This window comes from Perognathus longimembris, chromosome 25, assembly GCF_023159225.1.
Source record: "Perognathus longimembris pacificus isolate PPM17 chromosome 25, ASM2315922v1, whole genome shotgun sequence".
In the NCBI taxonomy this organism is placed as follows: domain Eukaryota; kingdom Metazoa; phylum Chordata; class Mammalia; order Rodentia; family Heteromyidae; genus Perognathus; species Perognathus longimembris.
The window spans coordinates 15884743-15902496 of NC_063185.1; the positions used below are offsets into that span (position 1 = coordinate 15884743).

The 17754-nt window shown below is 49.2% G+C and overlaps 1 protein-coding gene across 1 annotated transcript in view; it reads right to left on the minus strand.

Annotated features, from left to right (window-relative positions):
* The window catches only part of Col23a1 (collagen type XXIII alpha 1 chain), a 192940-nt gene extending 180116 nt beyond the window's left edge, over positions 1-12824 (minus strand). Inside the window, exon 1 of the mRNA XM_048333849.1 lies at positions 12522-12824. Within this exon, the coding sequence (XP_048189806.1) occupies positions 12522-12824 (303 nt within the window). The remainder of the gene's footprint in view (positions 1-12521) is intronic.
* Positions 12825-17754: the final 4930 nt, after the last annotated feature.

The following is a 17754-nucleotide window of genomic DNA, read 5'->3' on the forward strand; positions in this document are numbered from 1 at the left end:
CAAATGTCTGTCTGTCGTCTGTCTGTCTGTCCATCTTTTTTTTTTTTTAAAGGCTTTCCCCGGCCTTAGGGTTGGGCATTAGATGAAGCAAGTGTCCTGGGGTTCCATTCAGTCTCAGACTTCACCTTGGTGCCAGGTAGCAACCTCCCCCACAGGCCCATGGCAAAGACAAAATGTGAGCACATCCAGCCTAGCCTAGGCACTTGGCAGGAGCTACGTAACAACTTTTCTGCAAGGAATGTGGGTTTAATCAGTGACTCCCATGAGCCCACTGAGTGTCTCTCTTCCAAACCACATCAGCACACAGATTTCCTGAAGGGTCTCGGCTCAAATACATTAGCTTGTTTTGAAAGGGTTACTCTACAAACAAAATGTGATTCTTCAGTAATCCTTAATTTGTGTTCCTATTCATTATTTTTCAAAGGCATCTGTCACTTCCTATCAGAACAGGCCTGCTAGAGTTTGCCACACTGGTTTGAGAGAAAGAAATCTAATCAACAGCCCCACTGCAGGGGGAGAAGTCGGGGGTACAGTTCTCATCCTAGTTCTTGCCATACTGGGGACAAGCCTCGCACATAACACACCCAGGGGTTTCTCCACAGGCCCAGCTGTCCACTCTGATGCAATCCCTAGGCATCTGGCCGACCCTAGCCTCCTCTCTTGGTCCTGACCATAATGTTTAGAATTTCCCCTAAGGTGTGAAGCCTGAATTTGAGAGAATGGGTTGGGCTGATGTCCCTCTGAAAAGCTCAATCATAGGCTGAAGTCCTGACTGTGGCTCAAGCTAGGCTGGGTTTGGAGACAGGACCTTCAGAGCAATAATTAAGGTAAAATCTGGTCCTGTGAGAGGTCCTAGGCCAGCAGGACTGCCATCCTCAAGGACAGACTAGAGCCAGGCACCAGTGGTTCATGCCTATAATCCCAGCTACTCAGAAGGTTGAAATCTGAGGATCAAAGTTCAAAGCCAGCCAGAGCAGGAAAGTCCGTAAGACTCTTATCTCCAATGAAGCACCAGAAAACCAGCTGTGGCACTGTGGCTCAAAATGATAGCATGCTAGCTAGTCTTGAGTACAAAAGCTCAAGGATAGAGCCCAGGCCCTGAGTTCAAACTGGGCAACTGATGAGAGAAAGAGACAAAGAGAGAGAGAGATGCTACCAAGTCTTGGCCAGGATTAGCAAGGCAGAGCATGGGGTCAGAAGGGAACCTGTGGCTCTGCCATGCTGTGCCAAGGTAGACCTAGGAAGTTTTTACCACAATTTTATCCTTACAGAAGCTCCCTGAGGGTGAGGCAGATACTAAGATGAGCCAGTCAGTTTTTCCCCAGACACTGGTGGGTTTACTAAGAGACCCGGATTGAAACCCTATCTTCCAACCCTAAAGCCCACTGTGTCAGTCATGAAGGTCAGCCTTCAGGGGAAATGGGGAGAGAAACTTCCATGATGAGACAATAAGCAGGGACTGGCTACAAAGTCTCACTTCGATTCCTATAGAACTTGCTGTGTGTGCAAGCACATGCGTGTTTGCATATATAAATGAGCATGTGCACACGCAAAATTGCTTCCACGCATGCAGGCAGGTACTCATGTACATACCCATGCACGCTCATGTCTACACATTCAAACACAAGTATATATCCACATGTGGACAACTGCTCAGTCATATGCATGCATGCTTTTGGGTACACACCATTACATACAGATGCATACATGTGTACACTCCTACACACATGTCTGCATATGAAAATGTGCTAAATTGCTGACCATCATACATGTAAGCATTCATGTGCTCATCCAACTATCCATGTGTTCACATGCTGGCATGTATGTACATGGGCAAACACTCACGCACACACATGCTCACACTGGCCCACGCTCATGCAATTAGTCTCAGCTGCCCTCATGGGAACCTCCCCTTTGTTTGATGGCACCAGAACTGGAGTCCAAAACCAAGCTGGAGTCGAGAGTTACAGCACACAAAAAGCACCCAGAAAGAAATGAACAGCCCTGCTTTCTCTGTGGTCCTTCCTGGAGAGCCACAGTTGAATAGCTTTTATTTAAATTGTTTAAAAATACTAGAATGAGCACGGGTGACTCACATCTCAGAGTGATCCCAGTTACTCTGCAGATTGAGATCTGAGGATCAATATTTGAAGCCAGCCTGGGCAGGAAAGTCTGTAAGACTTTTATCTCCAATTAACCACAAAAAAAGTCAGAAGTTAAGGTATGACTCAAGTGGCAGAGCTCCAACCTTGAGAGAAAAAGCTTAAGCAAGAGCACAAGGCCCTGAGTTCAAGCCCCAGTACTGGCACAAAAAAAAATAAAATAAAAACAGCAGAATCCATTCTAATTGGTGTATGATTTGTTTCACAACTCAAAATTGGAAACAAATTCAGTTTTAGAAGTTTGAAAGCACCCCTGCCCCGCCCAATGCCCTGGATTTCATGGCTACATCAGGAAAATAAATCTTCTTCTTCTTCTTCTTTTTTTTTTAACCAGCGTGAATGGAAGCAGATGTGTGAAGTCTCTAATTTGCCAGGTTAATCACAATCATCCAGGAGTATCTATGCCATTTTTCATAAATCATGAAAACAGACTGACTAACTTCCTAATGAAAGCAAATTGATGAGGTGTCGGTATACTCTTTCACAATGACAAATACAAATCATTATTTTCATGACTAGTCTGACTTTTATTTTGGTCAAAAACATGAATTTTTTGATTAAGTGGGAAATCTCATACTGCTCAAGCAAACAAAAAATATGATGAAGTTAATTTTGTATTGGCTTTCCTTCAACAACCAAGTCACATTTCTTTTCTTTCTTTCTTTTTCTTTTTTTAGTGGTACTGGGATTTGAACTTAGGGCTTTGTACTTGCTGTAAAAATGATCTATCACTTGAGCCAAACTTCCAGGTTCTTTTCCCTTTAACTCAGGATAAATGTGAGTGAACAACTTTGGGGGTTGGTAGGTGGGAGGTAGTAATGGGGTTTGAACTTGGAGCCTCATGCCTGCTACACTTGAACCATGCCACAGCCCTTTTTTGCTTTAGGTAATTTTTTAAATAAGATCTCATGTGTTTGCCTGAGTTTGTCTCAAACCACCATTCCCACTATCTATGCCTAAACATTCGGCTTAGCTAACAGGTGTGGGCTACTATGCCCAGCTTGTTGGCTGCAATGGGGTCTCACTAGCTTCTATCCAGGTTGCCCTTGAACCACAACCTTTTTGTGCTCTACCTCACAAGTAACTGGGAATTCAAGTGTGAGGCATCCAGGCCAGCATCTACATGATATGCATTGAATAGGATGACAGAATCCCAGGGCTAAAGAATCTTTTCTGTTTGATTTTGACACAGAGTTTTGCTGTGTAGCCCAGGTTGGCCTTAAGTGGGGGATCCTCCTGCCTCAGCCTCCTGAGTGCTGGAATTACAAGCATGTGCCATTATACTCAGCTAAAGATCTTAAGGCCAACCATGTATCTTCCTTTTCAATTAGCCAACAAAGATATTCCTTCTAGGTTCAGCAAAGAAGGCATTCTGGAAAAAAAAAAACCCAGCCCTTTAATAGTGTGCCCAATACACTGGGCACTTAGCACACATCCCTGGTTACTTCCACAGAAACCTCATGAGGCAAGCATTATAACCCTTGCCCAGCCAAGCACCCATGGTCACACTTACCATCCTAGCTACTCAGGAGGATGAGATTTGAGGATCCAGGTTCAAAGCCAGCCCAGGGCAGAAAAGTCCATGAGAGTCTTATCTCCAATCTTATCTCCAATTAAACACACACCACACACACACACACACACACACACACACACACACACACACACACACACACACACTGGAAATAGAGCTGCAGCTCAAGTGGTAGAGCACTAGCTTTAAGCACAAAAGCTCTGTGACAATGCCCAGGCCCAGAGTTCAAACCTCAGGACTGGCCAAAAAAAAAAAAAAAAAAGATAAATACATATGCAACATACACATCCCCCCCCCCACCCCCGTCATTCATCTCCCCCACTGCCTCTGGGGGAACCCTGACGTGACTTTCTTTCAAATTCCATCTGCAAACCTAATTTTTTTTTTCTCTCCCAATGACTCCGTGCTAAGTCCGGAAATATGTATGTTCCCAGACATGAGGCAGGGATGTTTTCTAAGTGTTTATGTTAACAATTGAAGATGAATTCTGACTCTCCACATGGGGGAAAGAGAATGGAGCAAGGGCTGAAGGATGTGTGTGTGGCCTCAGAGACTATTCTGGAACCCAGTTCCAATCATTCACAGAATTTAAAGTCATAGTGTTTACCAGTCCCACCTGGGACTGGGGCCTGGCACCAGCCAGCACCATTCCAGAGAGGCCTCTTGGCTGAGCCACCAAATGAGCCTGATTCTGGAGTGAAATCTTGACTTTTTTTTTCCTTTTCAGAAAGGGACTTTTCCCCATCAAAAAAGTTATTTTTGCTTTCAACAATGACAAATTCAACAACAACAAAATGAGATGAATGAAATCTTCAACTTTGCACATCATCAAAGTTGAAGCCCGGCTCACATTAATACAATGGTTTTAGAAGATCAGAAGAGGAGAAATTCACCAGCTACAGCTGGATGCTCTAATATTACTTACTCCACATTCCAAAGAAAAGCAGATGTAGGAGACTTTCCCCACAAATACAAAGCCAGTCACATCTGCACTAGCAGCAAAAGCAAAGGCCGAAATGTCTCATTGATAGCTGGATGCAGGTTTTCTGGATCAGATGCTATGTAGGTCCTTTAACATGACCATAAAGATCATATATCCCCTGGGGGGAAAATGCTTTTTTTAAGGGAAAGTTGAAAACATCAAAACACAATATAGACAACATGTACCCTGTAGGTAAAATTAACTGAGTGTCAACCTGGACCTTGTCCATGGACAAAGACAGCAAGAGATTATGCAAATATTCAATAGTCCTTGTTTTAGAGTAGTGGGATCATCAGTAACATTCATTGTGTTAAATCACCATATGTTTGAAATACTATATAGAAAGAAAAAAGCAGGGAAGACAGCCAAGATACTCTATTTCCCAACACAATCGGTTCTCTGTGATTCTGAGTTCACTGATTCAACCAATCACAGTTTGAATAAATTCTGAGGAGGCCTAGTATGGTGGTGCACATCAATAATCCCAGCTATACAGGAGGGCAGACGTAGGAGAAAGGGGAAAGGGAAAGTTAGCACAAGACTGTATTTGAAAAAAAATGCAAAAGGGACTGGGGTTGTGGTTGAACTGGTAGAGTCTGGGGGACACTCAGTCACCGTGGGATCAGAATGGCATCCAGACAAGGGGAAAAGACCATGAACTACTGCCACATTTTGCATGGGGGTCTGCCCCTTGAAGGTATGTGTGTTGGAAGCTTGGTGCCCCTTGTGGCCATGTTAAGGGGTGTTGGGACCTTTAAGAAGTAGAGTCTAGCAGAAGCTAGATCTAAAATACACGACAAATTACACAGGATGCTAGGCATTCACACACAGTGAGACAAAAGGAGGATACTCTTAGGGGAGGAACAACGTTTCTGTGCCTCTGATCATATAAAATAATATTTATCAAAATGAACTCCAGGAAATGGAAACAAGAGGGTTTTTGCTTCTTTTTTTCTTTTTGTCTTGTTTGTTCATTTTTCTGTCTTCAGGGGACAAGTTGGGGTACAAAAATGGAGGGACATAGGGTGAACAAATCCATCAGTGGTACTCAGAAGACATTATGTTGAAAATAAACTATATAATTTGTGTGGGTGGGGATGGAAGGGAAAAACTGGGCAAGAGCGAGGGAAGGGATAACACTGTCCAAAAAGAAATGTACTTATTACCTGATTTATGTGACTGTAACCTCTCTGTACATCATCCTTATAATAACAATTAAAAGCAATAAATAAATAAAAAGAAGCAGGGCCTAGTGAGAGTTCCTCAAGTCACTGGAAGACTTGCCCTTGGAATAGATGGCAGTATCTCATGGGGCCTCCACTCTGGTTTCCCATCTCACCATACGATGGTTTGTATCCTCCTGCACCTGCTCCTGCCACTGTCATACCGCCTGTCATGTTGCAAGGTAGCCAGGGGGCCCTCACGAGAGCTAGTGCCAAGTTTTGGGGGCTTTTCAACACCAAAACTATGAGCAAAACAAGCCTCTTTCTCTATAAAGGTCTAGCCTCTGATATATCATTATAATAACTGAAAATTAACTAATGCAACTGCAAAGAACAGGCTTATGCAGAGAATCTCAAACATAGCAAGTCGCCCTTCATCATCTCAGGCTGGAGGCAGAGCCGGATGTGGACAGCAGGGTTGTAAGAACCAGCAGTCTTGTGGTTGGACAGTTCCCAAGTGTGGAGCAATGTGGAAAGAGAACATGGGCATGAAAACTGTGACACTCCAGCAGTTAACCACCCCTACTCCATTCTCCCCTTTAGTGACAGCAGTGACATTCTATGGCACCTGGCTGACAATGTGAGTCGTTCCACAGTAGCCATTTCCCAGCCTTCCCTCCTAACAAAGCCCTGATTCTAGTCTGGTGGCAATGCGCCCAGCCCCAGGGGATGAATCAAACTTGGCCAAAGCCTCCTTGTCGGCCTTCACCACCTCAGCAATGAAAGGGTCGGGGTGACCATGTGACCTAATTCTGGCAGATGGATACAAGGGAATACTGCTGAACGAAGCTGAGCAATTTCTCTCCCAGGTTTACACAGAAGAGAAGACATCCCACAAAAAGACAGCTCATTTTGCTGCCTTTCTCCCCTATGCTAGTTAATATGAATATTTGGAGCTGTATCATCCTCTTATGACAAGATCCATCTTAGAAAGGACAAGAGAAATATCAGTTGTCTGGCACCCAGGTGTGGCCAAGTCACTGAACTAAGCCAGTGTCTGCTGGATGTCTTCTGCACTTCTCTTATGATGTGAGATAATTCATCCCATTACCTTCCACCAAAAGCAATTACCTGACTGTACCGGTCTGTTTCCTATTACTGTAATGAAATATCAGAGGCAGGCTTCCCTCCCCCACCCCACCCCCCAATGAAGAAAGGTTTATTTAGCTCATGGATTTGGAGGCTGAAAATCCAAGACCGGAAGACCCCATTGCTCTGGCCTCTGCTCAAGGCCACAACATAAAAATCACAATGCAAAACAGACCCCAAGTTCTACAATCCCTTCCAAGAGCATGCCCATAATTGACCTAAGGACCCTGTGCTAGGCTCCTCCCTTAAAAGATCCAAGGGCAGGGCTGGGGATATAGCCTAGTGGCAAGAGTGCCTGCCTCGGATACACGAGGCCCTAGGTTCGATTCCCCAGCACCACATATACAGAAAACGGCCAGAAGCGGCGCTGTGGCTCAAGTGGCAGAGTGCTAGCCTTGAGCAAAAAGAAGCCAGGGACAGTGCTCAGGCCCTGAGTCCAAGGCCCAGGACTGGCCAAAAAAAAAAAAAAAGATCCAAGGGCAAACCATATCCAGAGCCTGACACCAACCTAGGTTGCTTCTTTGCTGTATTGTACCACCATACTAGAAAGGAAGAAGTTGAGCTCAGGAAGCTGAAGTGCTTGGAAGATAGTTTCCACAGCAAGGCCGATCTCAAAGGCTCATGGGTAGATAAGAGCCTCAAGCACGGACGGGGTCCTGGTTGTCCTGGCAGCTACCTTTTCTGGGAACCCCTATCAGATAATCATCATTCTGCTAATATTTTGGCCCCTGCACTGCCAACCTGCTTGTTCAGTTTGCTTCTTCTAGACTGGAGTCCTTCAAGGAACACATGGTCACAAAAAGAGGAGCCTCATATAAACTCTCCTCCAGAGTTACACTGTGGTCTACTGGAACAGCCCACAAACTATGTCCCATCCCTCTAAAAAAATAAAAATAAATAATAATAATAAACCTTGCCGGAGCATCCTACCTAGGCTGCAGAAAGTCGCTTGGAACAGTCGCAAGAGATGGAAGAGATGCAAGAGATGGGAATGGAAGAGAGAAAGAAGAGCTGTCCGGTAGAGGGCGATAAAAAAAGGGCGTAGCTAACACGAGGCAGATGATATGGGGGCCATCATGGCGCTTCTGGCTCCTGGAAATGTCTTAGGTTCCTGCTCAAAGACTCCCTCTTCCCATCATGCCCTGGGTTCCGGCTTCACTGCTGCTTCCCATGTGGCTCTGGGTTCTCGCCCGCCCAGAGCCGCTTCTCCTACTGACCTGAGTTCCCGCCTAAAAGCTTCTTCCCACAATGCCCTGGGCTCCCGCTCAAATGCTGCTTCTTCCCACAATGCCCTGGGCCCCCGCCTATAAGCTTTTTCCCACAATGCCCTGGGCTCCCGCTCAAATGCTGCTTCTTCCCACGATGCCCCGGGTTTCCGCTCAAATGCTGCTTCTTCCCACAATGCTCTGGGTTCCCGCTCAAATGCTGCTTCTTCCCACAATGCTCTGGGTTCCCGCTCAAATGCTGCTTCTTCCCACAATGCCCTGGGTTCCCGCCTATAAGCTTCTTCCCACAATGCCCTTGGCTCCCGCTCAAATGCTGCTTCTTCCCACAATGCCCTGGGTTCCCACTTGAACGCTGCTTCTCATAAAGCTTTGGGTTCCTGCTCAAATGCTTCGTATTCCCATAATGTCCCGGGTTTCCGCTCAAATGCAGCTTCTTCCCACAATGCCCTGGGTTCCCCGCCCAAATGCTGGTGCTGAGATCTCATATTGCCCTGGGTTTGCACTTGAACACTTTTTCCCACAGTGCTCTGGGTGTCTGCTCAACCAAGGAAGAAAGCCAAGGTGGCGCATGCAAAAGCCATCAAGCAATCAGCCCAAAGCCCAGGAGAGGAGATAGGGGAGGAGCCAAGTACAAAAACCTCCTTCCAAGGGGACTCCACTGGACTCATCTTTTCAGGTCCCTTTCCAGGGAGAGTCTTTGCCTGTTTTCCATTTGATGCTTTTCTTTTTCTTTCAAATAAACTTTCTCTGTCTGCTAAAAAGGAGGAGGAGAGGAGGGGGGAGGAGAGGGGGAGAAGGGGGAGATGGGGAGAAGGGGGACCAGCAGCAGCTGGTCACTGGTGGCTCACACCTACTCAGGAGGCTGAGACCATGGTTCAAAAACAGCCTGGCATAAAAGCCCATGAAAGGGGCTGGGAATGTGGCCTAGTGGCAAGAGTGCTTGCCTAGCATGCAGGAAGCCCTGGGTTCTATTCCTCAGCACCACATAAACAGAAAAGGCCTTGAGCAAAAAGCAGCCAGGGACAGTGCTCAGGCCCTGAGTTCCAGCCCCAGGACTCACACACACAAAAAAAAGGCCCATGAAACTTCTATCTCTAGTTAACCACCGAAAAAGCCAGAAGTAGAGCTGTAACTGAAGTAGTACCACACTAGCCTTGAATGAGCAAAGCTCAGAGACAGCCCCTAGTCCTTGAGTTCAAGCCCCAGGACCTGCACAACAAAAAGGAGAAGGGGAAGGACAAAGAGAAAGAACAAAAAAGAAGCAACTGCCATGTATTTACCCTGCTCTACCTCCAGTTTGAACAGTCCCCAACTTCAGGAGCTAGCCATGCCTCAAATCTTCAACTCCAATTCAACAATTCCAAAAATGTTTTTATAGGAACACCCCAACAATTGGCTTCTTGTAAATATGTTGCTATTATTACAAAGCTCTCCCAAACTACAGCATTATAAAGAAATGGTTTAAAGGCAAGAAAAGAGTGGAGCAAGAAAAGTAAGCATGCCAGGAAGTAATTGGAAGGAAACTTTTTTGTTGGTTTAGGAGCCAGGAAATGTCAACGAAACAAATTCAGCTATGATTTACTCCACACATCCAGTTTTGCAGGGGATTTTAAAATAGGATCATTATTAAAATAGACGGCTGAGAGCTGACTACCACAGAGGCTGGAAAGGGTCCATTTGTCTGTCCTGGTTTGACAATAACCAATACTCATAGTTGATGGGAAGGAAGGAAAGCACTTGTATTTTATCTGAATCTCTGGGCCTTTCTTGGTTTCAAACTGATTGGTCTGGACAACAGAAGGCCAGCAACAACAATAAATCCATTGTAAGCTCACAATAGTCTCCTCTGAATACAACTAAATATTTCATTAATCCTTGCATTAAACTTTTTTCTTACTGTAGTATGAAAGCTTTGCACTATAATGTCTAAGCTTTTTGTAACACACTAACTAGAAGCGAAGTGGTGGAGGAGTGGATGCAGTCTATTTAAAGCACTGTCACAGCAAAAGGTCAGGTGTTTCCTATTGTAGAAAATTCTGATTTTTTTTCTTTTTACCTTTGAAAAAAATCCACCTCTTCCCTTTGGTGTCACAGGAAGGGTCTGACAACCATGGATGGCATGAATATTCCTTTTCTTCTGTAGCCTCTGTAGCTTCTACATTATCAGGCACAACAACCAGTCCCAGAAAAATTTATGTCAGTGCTGTTCCCAAGGGAACAGGGAGAGTAGGTCCCCATCAGCCATGGCTTTTGTTGGCTCATGTATTTTTTTTTCTCCTGACATGAAAGTTATGTATGTAGTTGGCAAGAATTTCTTTTCTTTAATTTGGACACGGTCTCTGCCTCTGATACTCCAAAAGTGGGTTAGTTGGGCAGAGGACAAACTGCAGGCGCCTAACCCACAACTTTCTCGGCTCCAATTTCAGAACTGGAAAATGTGTTCAAGTGCAACACGCTCTTTCCTAAGAGACATTCAGCTCAGTATATATTTGTCCAGAATCTAGTCAGTTGGAAAAAGTATCTACACATCCATTTAGAGCTAATTACCGGCCTCCCACACCCTCTCCTCTCAGCCAGCTGTGTACATTCCCCATCCAGTAGTATTTATAAGAAAATGAATTGTAGCTAGCAGGAACCCACCGGTGCCCTGGGAAAGTGATGTCTTCTCATCAGAGGCAGAAACGCACACCCTAAGCCAGGTCCCAATGGTACTGGCCAGCTCTGACTCCCACAGGAGTCAGGGAAAGGGGCTGCTTTATGGGCAATACAGACCTTAGACACTGAGCCCTGGTGAGCCAGGGAGAGGCATGTTGAAGGGCACAGCAGATTACAAAAAGTGAGAACCTCTGGGCTCTCAATTTTCCCTTTGTCATCAAGAGGAGGAGGGAAGGAACTGGAGGCATGGTTCAAGTGGCAGAGCACCAGCGGTGGGTGTAAAGGCTGAACAAGAACACGAGGCCCTTGGTCCAAGCACTAATACAGGGAGAGAAAGGAAAGAAGGAAAAAGGAAGAGGAGGAAAAAGAAGGAGGAAAGAGGGAGAGGAGGAGGAGGAGGAGGAGGAGGAGGAGGAGGAGGAGGAGGAGGAGGAGGAGGAGGAGGAGGAGGAGGAGGAGGAGGAGGAGGAGGAGGAGGAGGAGGAGGAGGAGGAGAACTTAGGCAGAGGAGGCAGCAAAGTCAGGAGGAGGGCCGTCAGTTCACTGAGCCAGTCCCAGGTCTAGGGCAGGAGCCCAAAACATGAAGTTTCTGCCCAACATAATGAGCTTTGAGGTATCCTAAATGTGGCTCCTTGCTCTGAAGATACAGTGGCAAGTTTAAGAAAAGGAACGATGCAGCTTGTGGGCAGGGGAGAGAGGGGGAGACTGGGAGGGGAGGGGGGAGCGAAGGCTCAAGGCTGGCGCTCGCCCAACCACTCGGACCACAGCTCCACCTCCAGCTTTCTGTGATTCACTGGAGATCAGAGTCTCACGGACTTTTCTCCCCTGGCTTCCAACTGCAATGGATCCTCAGATCTCAGCCGGCCCCCGAGTAGCGAGGATGACAGGCGTTGAGCCACACCGGCACCCGGCAAAGGAAAGGAAGATCTGACACTGTCGTCCCCCAAAAGGGCTGTAACTCATCACCTGGTTTCCGTCACGGCCACCCCAACACCTTAATAATAATAACAAAATCGTTGTAATTAAAAGCGCCCCCGGAGCCTCCTAGCACCCCATCAACAAACAACCCGCGCCCCCTGCCTCTCACATGGAAACCAGCATGCAGGCGTCCTTCCGCCCATCACACCAAACCTGTCCCGGTCCCTTCACCCCGCCCGGGGTTGCCCTGCGTGCCCACCCGGCCTGGGCTGCCTGGGGGCCCGGAGCTGCTTCCTAACCACCCTCCCTGAGCCCCAACGAGGGCTGCGCGAGTCCAGGCCCCGGGGCACCCCGGGATCGGGGGGGGGGGGGGTGGGGGGGGTGGGGGGGGTGGATCACGCAGCCCGGGGCCCTGGCTCCCGGGACTGTCACCGCGCCCTGGCTCTTCACTATCCCCCCCACGCCCCCCTTGGAGAACTCCCAGCCACCCTCCTGGCTGGGTTTACCCGCGTCCCGGGACCCCGAAGTGAGAGCGAGCGGGGGGCCAGCACCCCTCCATCCCCAGCCCCGCCAGCCAGTCCGGGTGGGGCGGCGTTCGTGTGCGCCCAGCCCGTGGAGACGACTCCCCGATGGGGGGGGGGGGTGGATGGGGGGGGGAGAGGAGGGGACAGCCCCGGGCGGACCCCACCCCCACCCCTCGAGCCGGACCCGCGGGAGCCCCGCGCCCCTCACCTCGCGCAGCAGGCGCTCCAGGTGCGGCTCGGCCCAGGCGGCCGGGGTGCCCGGCGGCCCCGCGCGGCGCAGCAGCTCGCGCTCCTCCTCGAGCGCCGCCACCCGGCCCTGCAGCGCGGCCGCCTGGACCCCCAGCAGCAGGCAGGCGGCGGCCGAGCCCACCGACAGCAGCAGGCACAGCGCGCTGCCCGCCGACGCCGCCGCCGTGGCCGGGCGCCCCCCGCCGCCCCCCGCCGGGCCGCCCTTGCGCGCGTCGTCCCGGCCGCCGCCGCCGCCGCCGCCCGCGCGCTCCCCGGGGCTCATGGTCCACGCGTGGGTTGTGGGTCTGCCGGGAAGCGGGGACTCGGCCTCGGAGCCGCCGCCGCCGATCCCGATCGCGGCGCACGCCCCCCTCGCCGCCGCCGCCGCCGCCGCTCCCCCGCCGCGGCCACCGCGGCCAGTTTCCTCTATGCAAATCTCCCGGCCCCGAAAAGGAGCCCGGACCCACCCAGGGGAGGAGCGGCCCGGCCGGCCCCGCGAGGGGGCGGGGGCCGGAGGGGACCCGCGCCGCCCGCGCCGCCCGCGAGCGCGCTCCCGGGGTCCCCCCCCCCCGCGCACGCACCCCCCGGTCCTCGCCCCCACCCGCGGAGCGGGCTGCGCCGTCCCCGCGTGGGAACCCCCCGCCCCACCCCGCGCCAGCCCGGGTCCCGCGGCGATCCCCAAGGTCCAGGACGCATCCAGGGACCCGACGCGGCTCCCCGCCTCCCCCCCTACTCCCGGGGCTGGAGACGTCCCCTCGCCCACCCCCCACCCCCCACCCACCTCACCCCCAGCCCGGGCGCGTTAGCCGTTCGCGTACTTTTGTCAACCAAGTTCAAACCCGCTTCCAGCCCGGCGGAACGCTTGGCGAGCGCCCTCGCAGACGGCGGCGCAGCGCCGCCCGGTGGCCGAGCGCCGCCGAGCAGCCGCGCTGAGTGCGCGTGGAGAGGGAGCCCCGGGGACCGCGGGGTCTCCCCACCCACCCCACCCCACCCCCCCCGGGAGAGCTTTCAGACAGCAGGATCGGATGATGTGGTAAATAAACCCTTTTGTCGCACTTAACTCTCGGGGAGGGGCGGGGGGGGGGCCCGTATTTGATCCGCCACCCTGCCCGGGGCAGGAAAGTTCTGGGACACCGTCGGGATCTGGAGGATCAAAGGAAACCCATTCCCAGGAGTGATCCAGGAAGGCGGGCTGGAAGGCAGGGCTCTGACCAGGAACGTTCCTATCATAAAATGGATCCTAGGAAACGCTCCTGTAATAGCCTGTTAAGGCACCAAGGCTTGGTAACTGTCATGTAGGTAACACCATGGCCATTCGTTCCAGCAAAAAAACAGAACAGAACAAAACAAAAAAAAAAAACCCTGCTGAATCTGCCTTAGAAGTTTGTATCTTTTTTTTTTTTTTTGCCAGTCCTGGGATTTGAACCCAGAGTCTAGCACTGTCCCTGAGCACCTCTGTGCTCAAAGCTAGCACTCTACCACTTGAGCCACAGCTCCACTTCTGGCTTTTTCTAGTTATGTGGTACTGAGGAATCAAACCCAGGGCTTCAGGCATGCTAGGCAAGCACTCTACCACTAAGCCACATTCACAGCCCAGTTTTTTTTTTTTATTAACTTTATGTGGTACTGAAGAATCGAACCCAGGGTCTCTTGGCCATGCTACACAAGTCCTCTACCACTGGCCACATTCCCAGCCCTGTTTGCATCTTTTCTGTGGCTGGCTTACCTACCTCTTGAACCTATTGAGCTGATGCTTTAGCTAATACATTCCACCTGCTCCTGGAATCCAGGTGGGAGGGATTGAAATAAAGCAGAAGGTAGCCTCTCATTTCCTTGTTTATAGTTGTGGACTTGTTACACTGGGGTTGTTAAGTGGTTACAGTCTTGGCCCTGAGCTAAATAAAATCTACTGTATACCCAGTAAGTCATCTGAAAACTATCCAGTAAACAAACCTGATGATCCACTTGGAAGAGGCCAGAGCATATTACAAACTAGTACTCATGACCCATTGCCTACTGTTAGTTCGAAATCTGTTCAGTGTTCTGGAAGCCTCTCTGTATGAACAAGTCAAGCTGGCTGACCCCCTCCTGGTCCTTGTCTGTTACCTTACTATCTGGACTAGCTTCCTCTGGAGTATTTGAACAGCAAGCTCCTAATCCTTCAGGTCAAGGTTTTCAAGTCTTCAACTTGTGCTGTCTCTTAAAAGCCTGCCCAGACTGCCCTATGAAGGAGGCGGTTCTGCCTTGGTTCCTCAGCAGCTGGGACATTTATCACTGAAGTTACCTTTTAACTTTATCTTGCTTGGGTGAGACAGGCTGTCTTCTTGGAGAGAATAGCATCTGAGACACAGTTGGTGTTCCCATGTGAAAATGTTTACCAACTGCAACTCATCTTAAAAGCAAGCAAGCAAAACCCTGTGTGCTGTGTCAGTGGTCATCCCAGAAAAAGAGCACATTACAAAGGGTGAGTGAAGCCAGTTTGACTGTACAGGTGCTTTTTTGCTCCCTGGGAGCTGTGACCTTTCATTCTGGGCACAGCTGCAGATCCAGGGCAAGGGACGTGGGATATGGAAGATGGACTCTTAAGCCATCCGCCATTGAGCAAACCCACAAGGCCCAGGGAGACCCAGTGATGGAGCAGTGCGGGGAAGGGCCCCCTAAAGGGCAGAGCGAAAGTGGAGGGGAGAGGTGGATATAGAGGCTCATACCTGTAATCCTTGCTACTCAGGAGGCCAAGATCTAGACATCATGACCCAAAGTCAGCCAGGGCATGAAAGTCCGTGAGACTTTTAGCTCCAATTAACTACTGGAAAAGCTGGAAGTGGAGCTAAGAGTGATTTCGAGAGTTCTAGTTCAAAAGACCTAGTACTGGCATGCCCACATGCAAGTGGGGTACGGATCTGCATCTTGTCAATAGCCTCACAATGCTTCCCAAACTTCATCTAGCTACAGCTGCCCCTGAAGGCTACCTTTACCCCTGGCTGGCACTTCTCGGAGACCAGGAAGAGCCAATGCTTTGGCCCTCACATGGGCAGCCATTCCAGGTATGAGCCTGCCTTTCCCATTCACAGCATCTCAAGCTTGCACAGGTGTGGGCTGCAGACACACATGAAGAGCCTGGTTTTACAGCAAAGCAGCAGGGAGATGAGACCATGGGGTTCGCAGGCATTTGTGCATCCTGCAGTGAGGAAAGCAGCCGGTCTCACAATACGGGTCCGTCTCTCAAGGAATGGGCAAAGCACCAGCTCGGAGGCAATCCTGAGGATGCAAGGCAGCTGTTTGGAATGTGGGATGTGCTCCACGAGGGGCCTCTATAATGTCATGCTCCCAACTCACACAAGCCCAGGAACCAAAGTGGTCCTACCCACCGGCCATCACTCCCCACAATTGTGAAGCTGGCATGCAGAGGACCTAGTTCTCATGTAGCGCACTCTTGTCAGGACAGGCACAAGGATCCCCAAGTACAAGCCCTGGCTCTCCCTCACCCCTCACATGCACAGGCAAGTCACAGTGATCTGTAGGAAGAGGGAGAGTTGCGATGCCGAGAGCCATAGACCTTAACAGAACGTACAACAAACCCAACCTGGTCGCTGCAGTCATCAGGAGCATCTCAAAATACCTTACAGAACAAGGATTATTTTCTAAAGCAATTATAGTGAGGTTAGATGAGGTCACAAAGGAACATTGATAATGAAGGTTTCAAGTAATGAATTTCATAATTGTTGCACAGGAAAACAGACCCGTCTTCATTCTACTCAGAAATGGAAATCAAGAGGACTGCTGTTCCAGGATAACTTGGGCTTAAGGCCTAGTGGCAAGAGTGCCTGCCTTACATTATATACATGAAGCCCTGGGTTCGATTCCCCAGCACCACATATATAAAAATGGCCAGAAGTGGCGCTGTGGCTCAAGTGGCAGAGTGCTAGCCTTGAGTAAAAAGAAGCCAGGGACAGTGCTCAGGCCCTGAGTCCAAGGCCCAGGACTGGCAAAAAAAAAAAAAAAGCACAGGACCCTGTTTGAAAATACAGGCCAAAAAAAAAAGGGGGGGGGGGGACTGGAGGCTTGGCTCAAATGGTAGAGAGCTTAACAAGTGCAAGGCTCTAAGTTCAAGCCCCAGTACCACTAAAAAACAATATCCATAAACAGAGATAAGAAGACTGGCATAGATGAGGATATAAAAATGAATTATATTCTATGTAAATGGTAGAAAAATGTGAAATATTTTTTAAAACCAACAAAATTCTAAAGGTTAAAATTAACACTACTGGAGAGGAAAAATATGCTGGATGAGTCAAGGCAGATCAAATACTACGCAAGATTCATCAGTCTGAAATACAGCAAAATAATCAAAATAAGAGAAGAGATTAGGGTTTGTCTCATAACCAGCTGTTCAATAATACCATATACTATTTCACTTACGATTGAACACTAACTAGAAAGTTTTATTATCGCAAAGGGTGTTGTGAGCCACAGACAGGAAAATTGAAATTCTGACCACTTAAGGTGTGAAGTTTTATTTCTGTGGTGCTGGGTTGGAGCCCAGTGCCTTGAGCAGCCTGAGCAGGCACGCACCCCTCGGCCCCGGAGGCTTAGGCTTTAATGACAAGTCCTTATCAAATGAAGTGAATGCTTACACATCAGTCTACCAGACCTGGGGCTAGTACTAAGCAGTTCGTGCCTCTGTCAGAAATTTCTATAACAAATTTTTTTTTTTTTTTTTTGCCAGTCCTGGGCCTTGGACTCAGGGCCTAAGCACTGTCCCTGGCTTCTTCCCGCTCAAGGCTAGCACTCTGCCACTTGAGCCACAGCGCCGCTTCTGGCCGTTTTCTGTATATGTGGTGCTGGGGAATCGAACCTAGGTCCTCGTGTATCCGAGGCAGGCACTCTTGCCACTAGGCTATATCCCCAGCCCCTCTATAACAAATTTTTGCCTATGGGTTGTTGGTGGTTGTTCACCTGTACCTACTTTCCATGAAACAGCATGGTTTCAGCGTTAATTTAGTAAAAGAATAAAAGCCTATGACAGTGTTTATTTAGTCTGTTAGGTAGAAATATTTGCCATTTCAGAAAATCCTTCATAGCCAACATTTCTATGGTTTTGGTTTCCAGTTTGCCTAACCAGAATTAGTAATTCTCCTCCTAGTTATTCAACAACTACACAAAACTTCATCCTGAATCTGAGGTTAAAAAAAAAGAATATTCACTTAAGAATG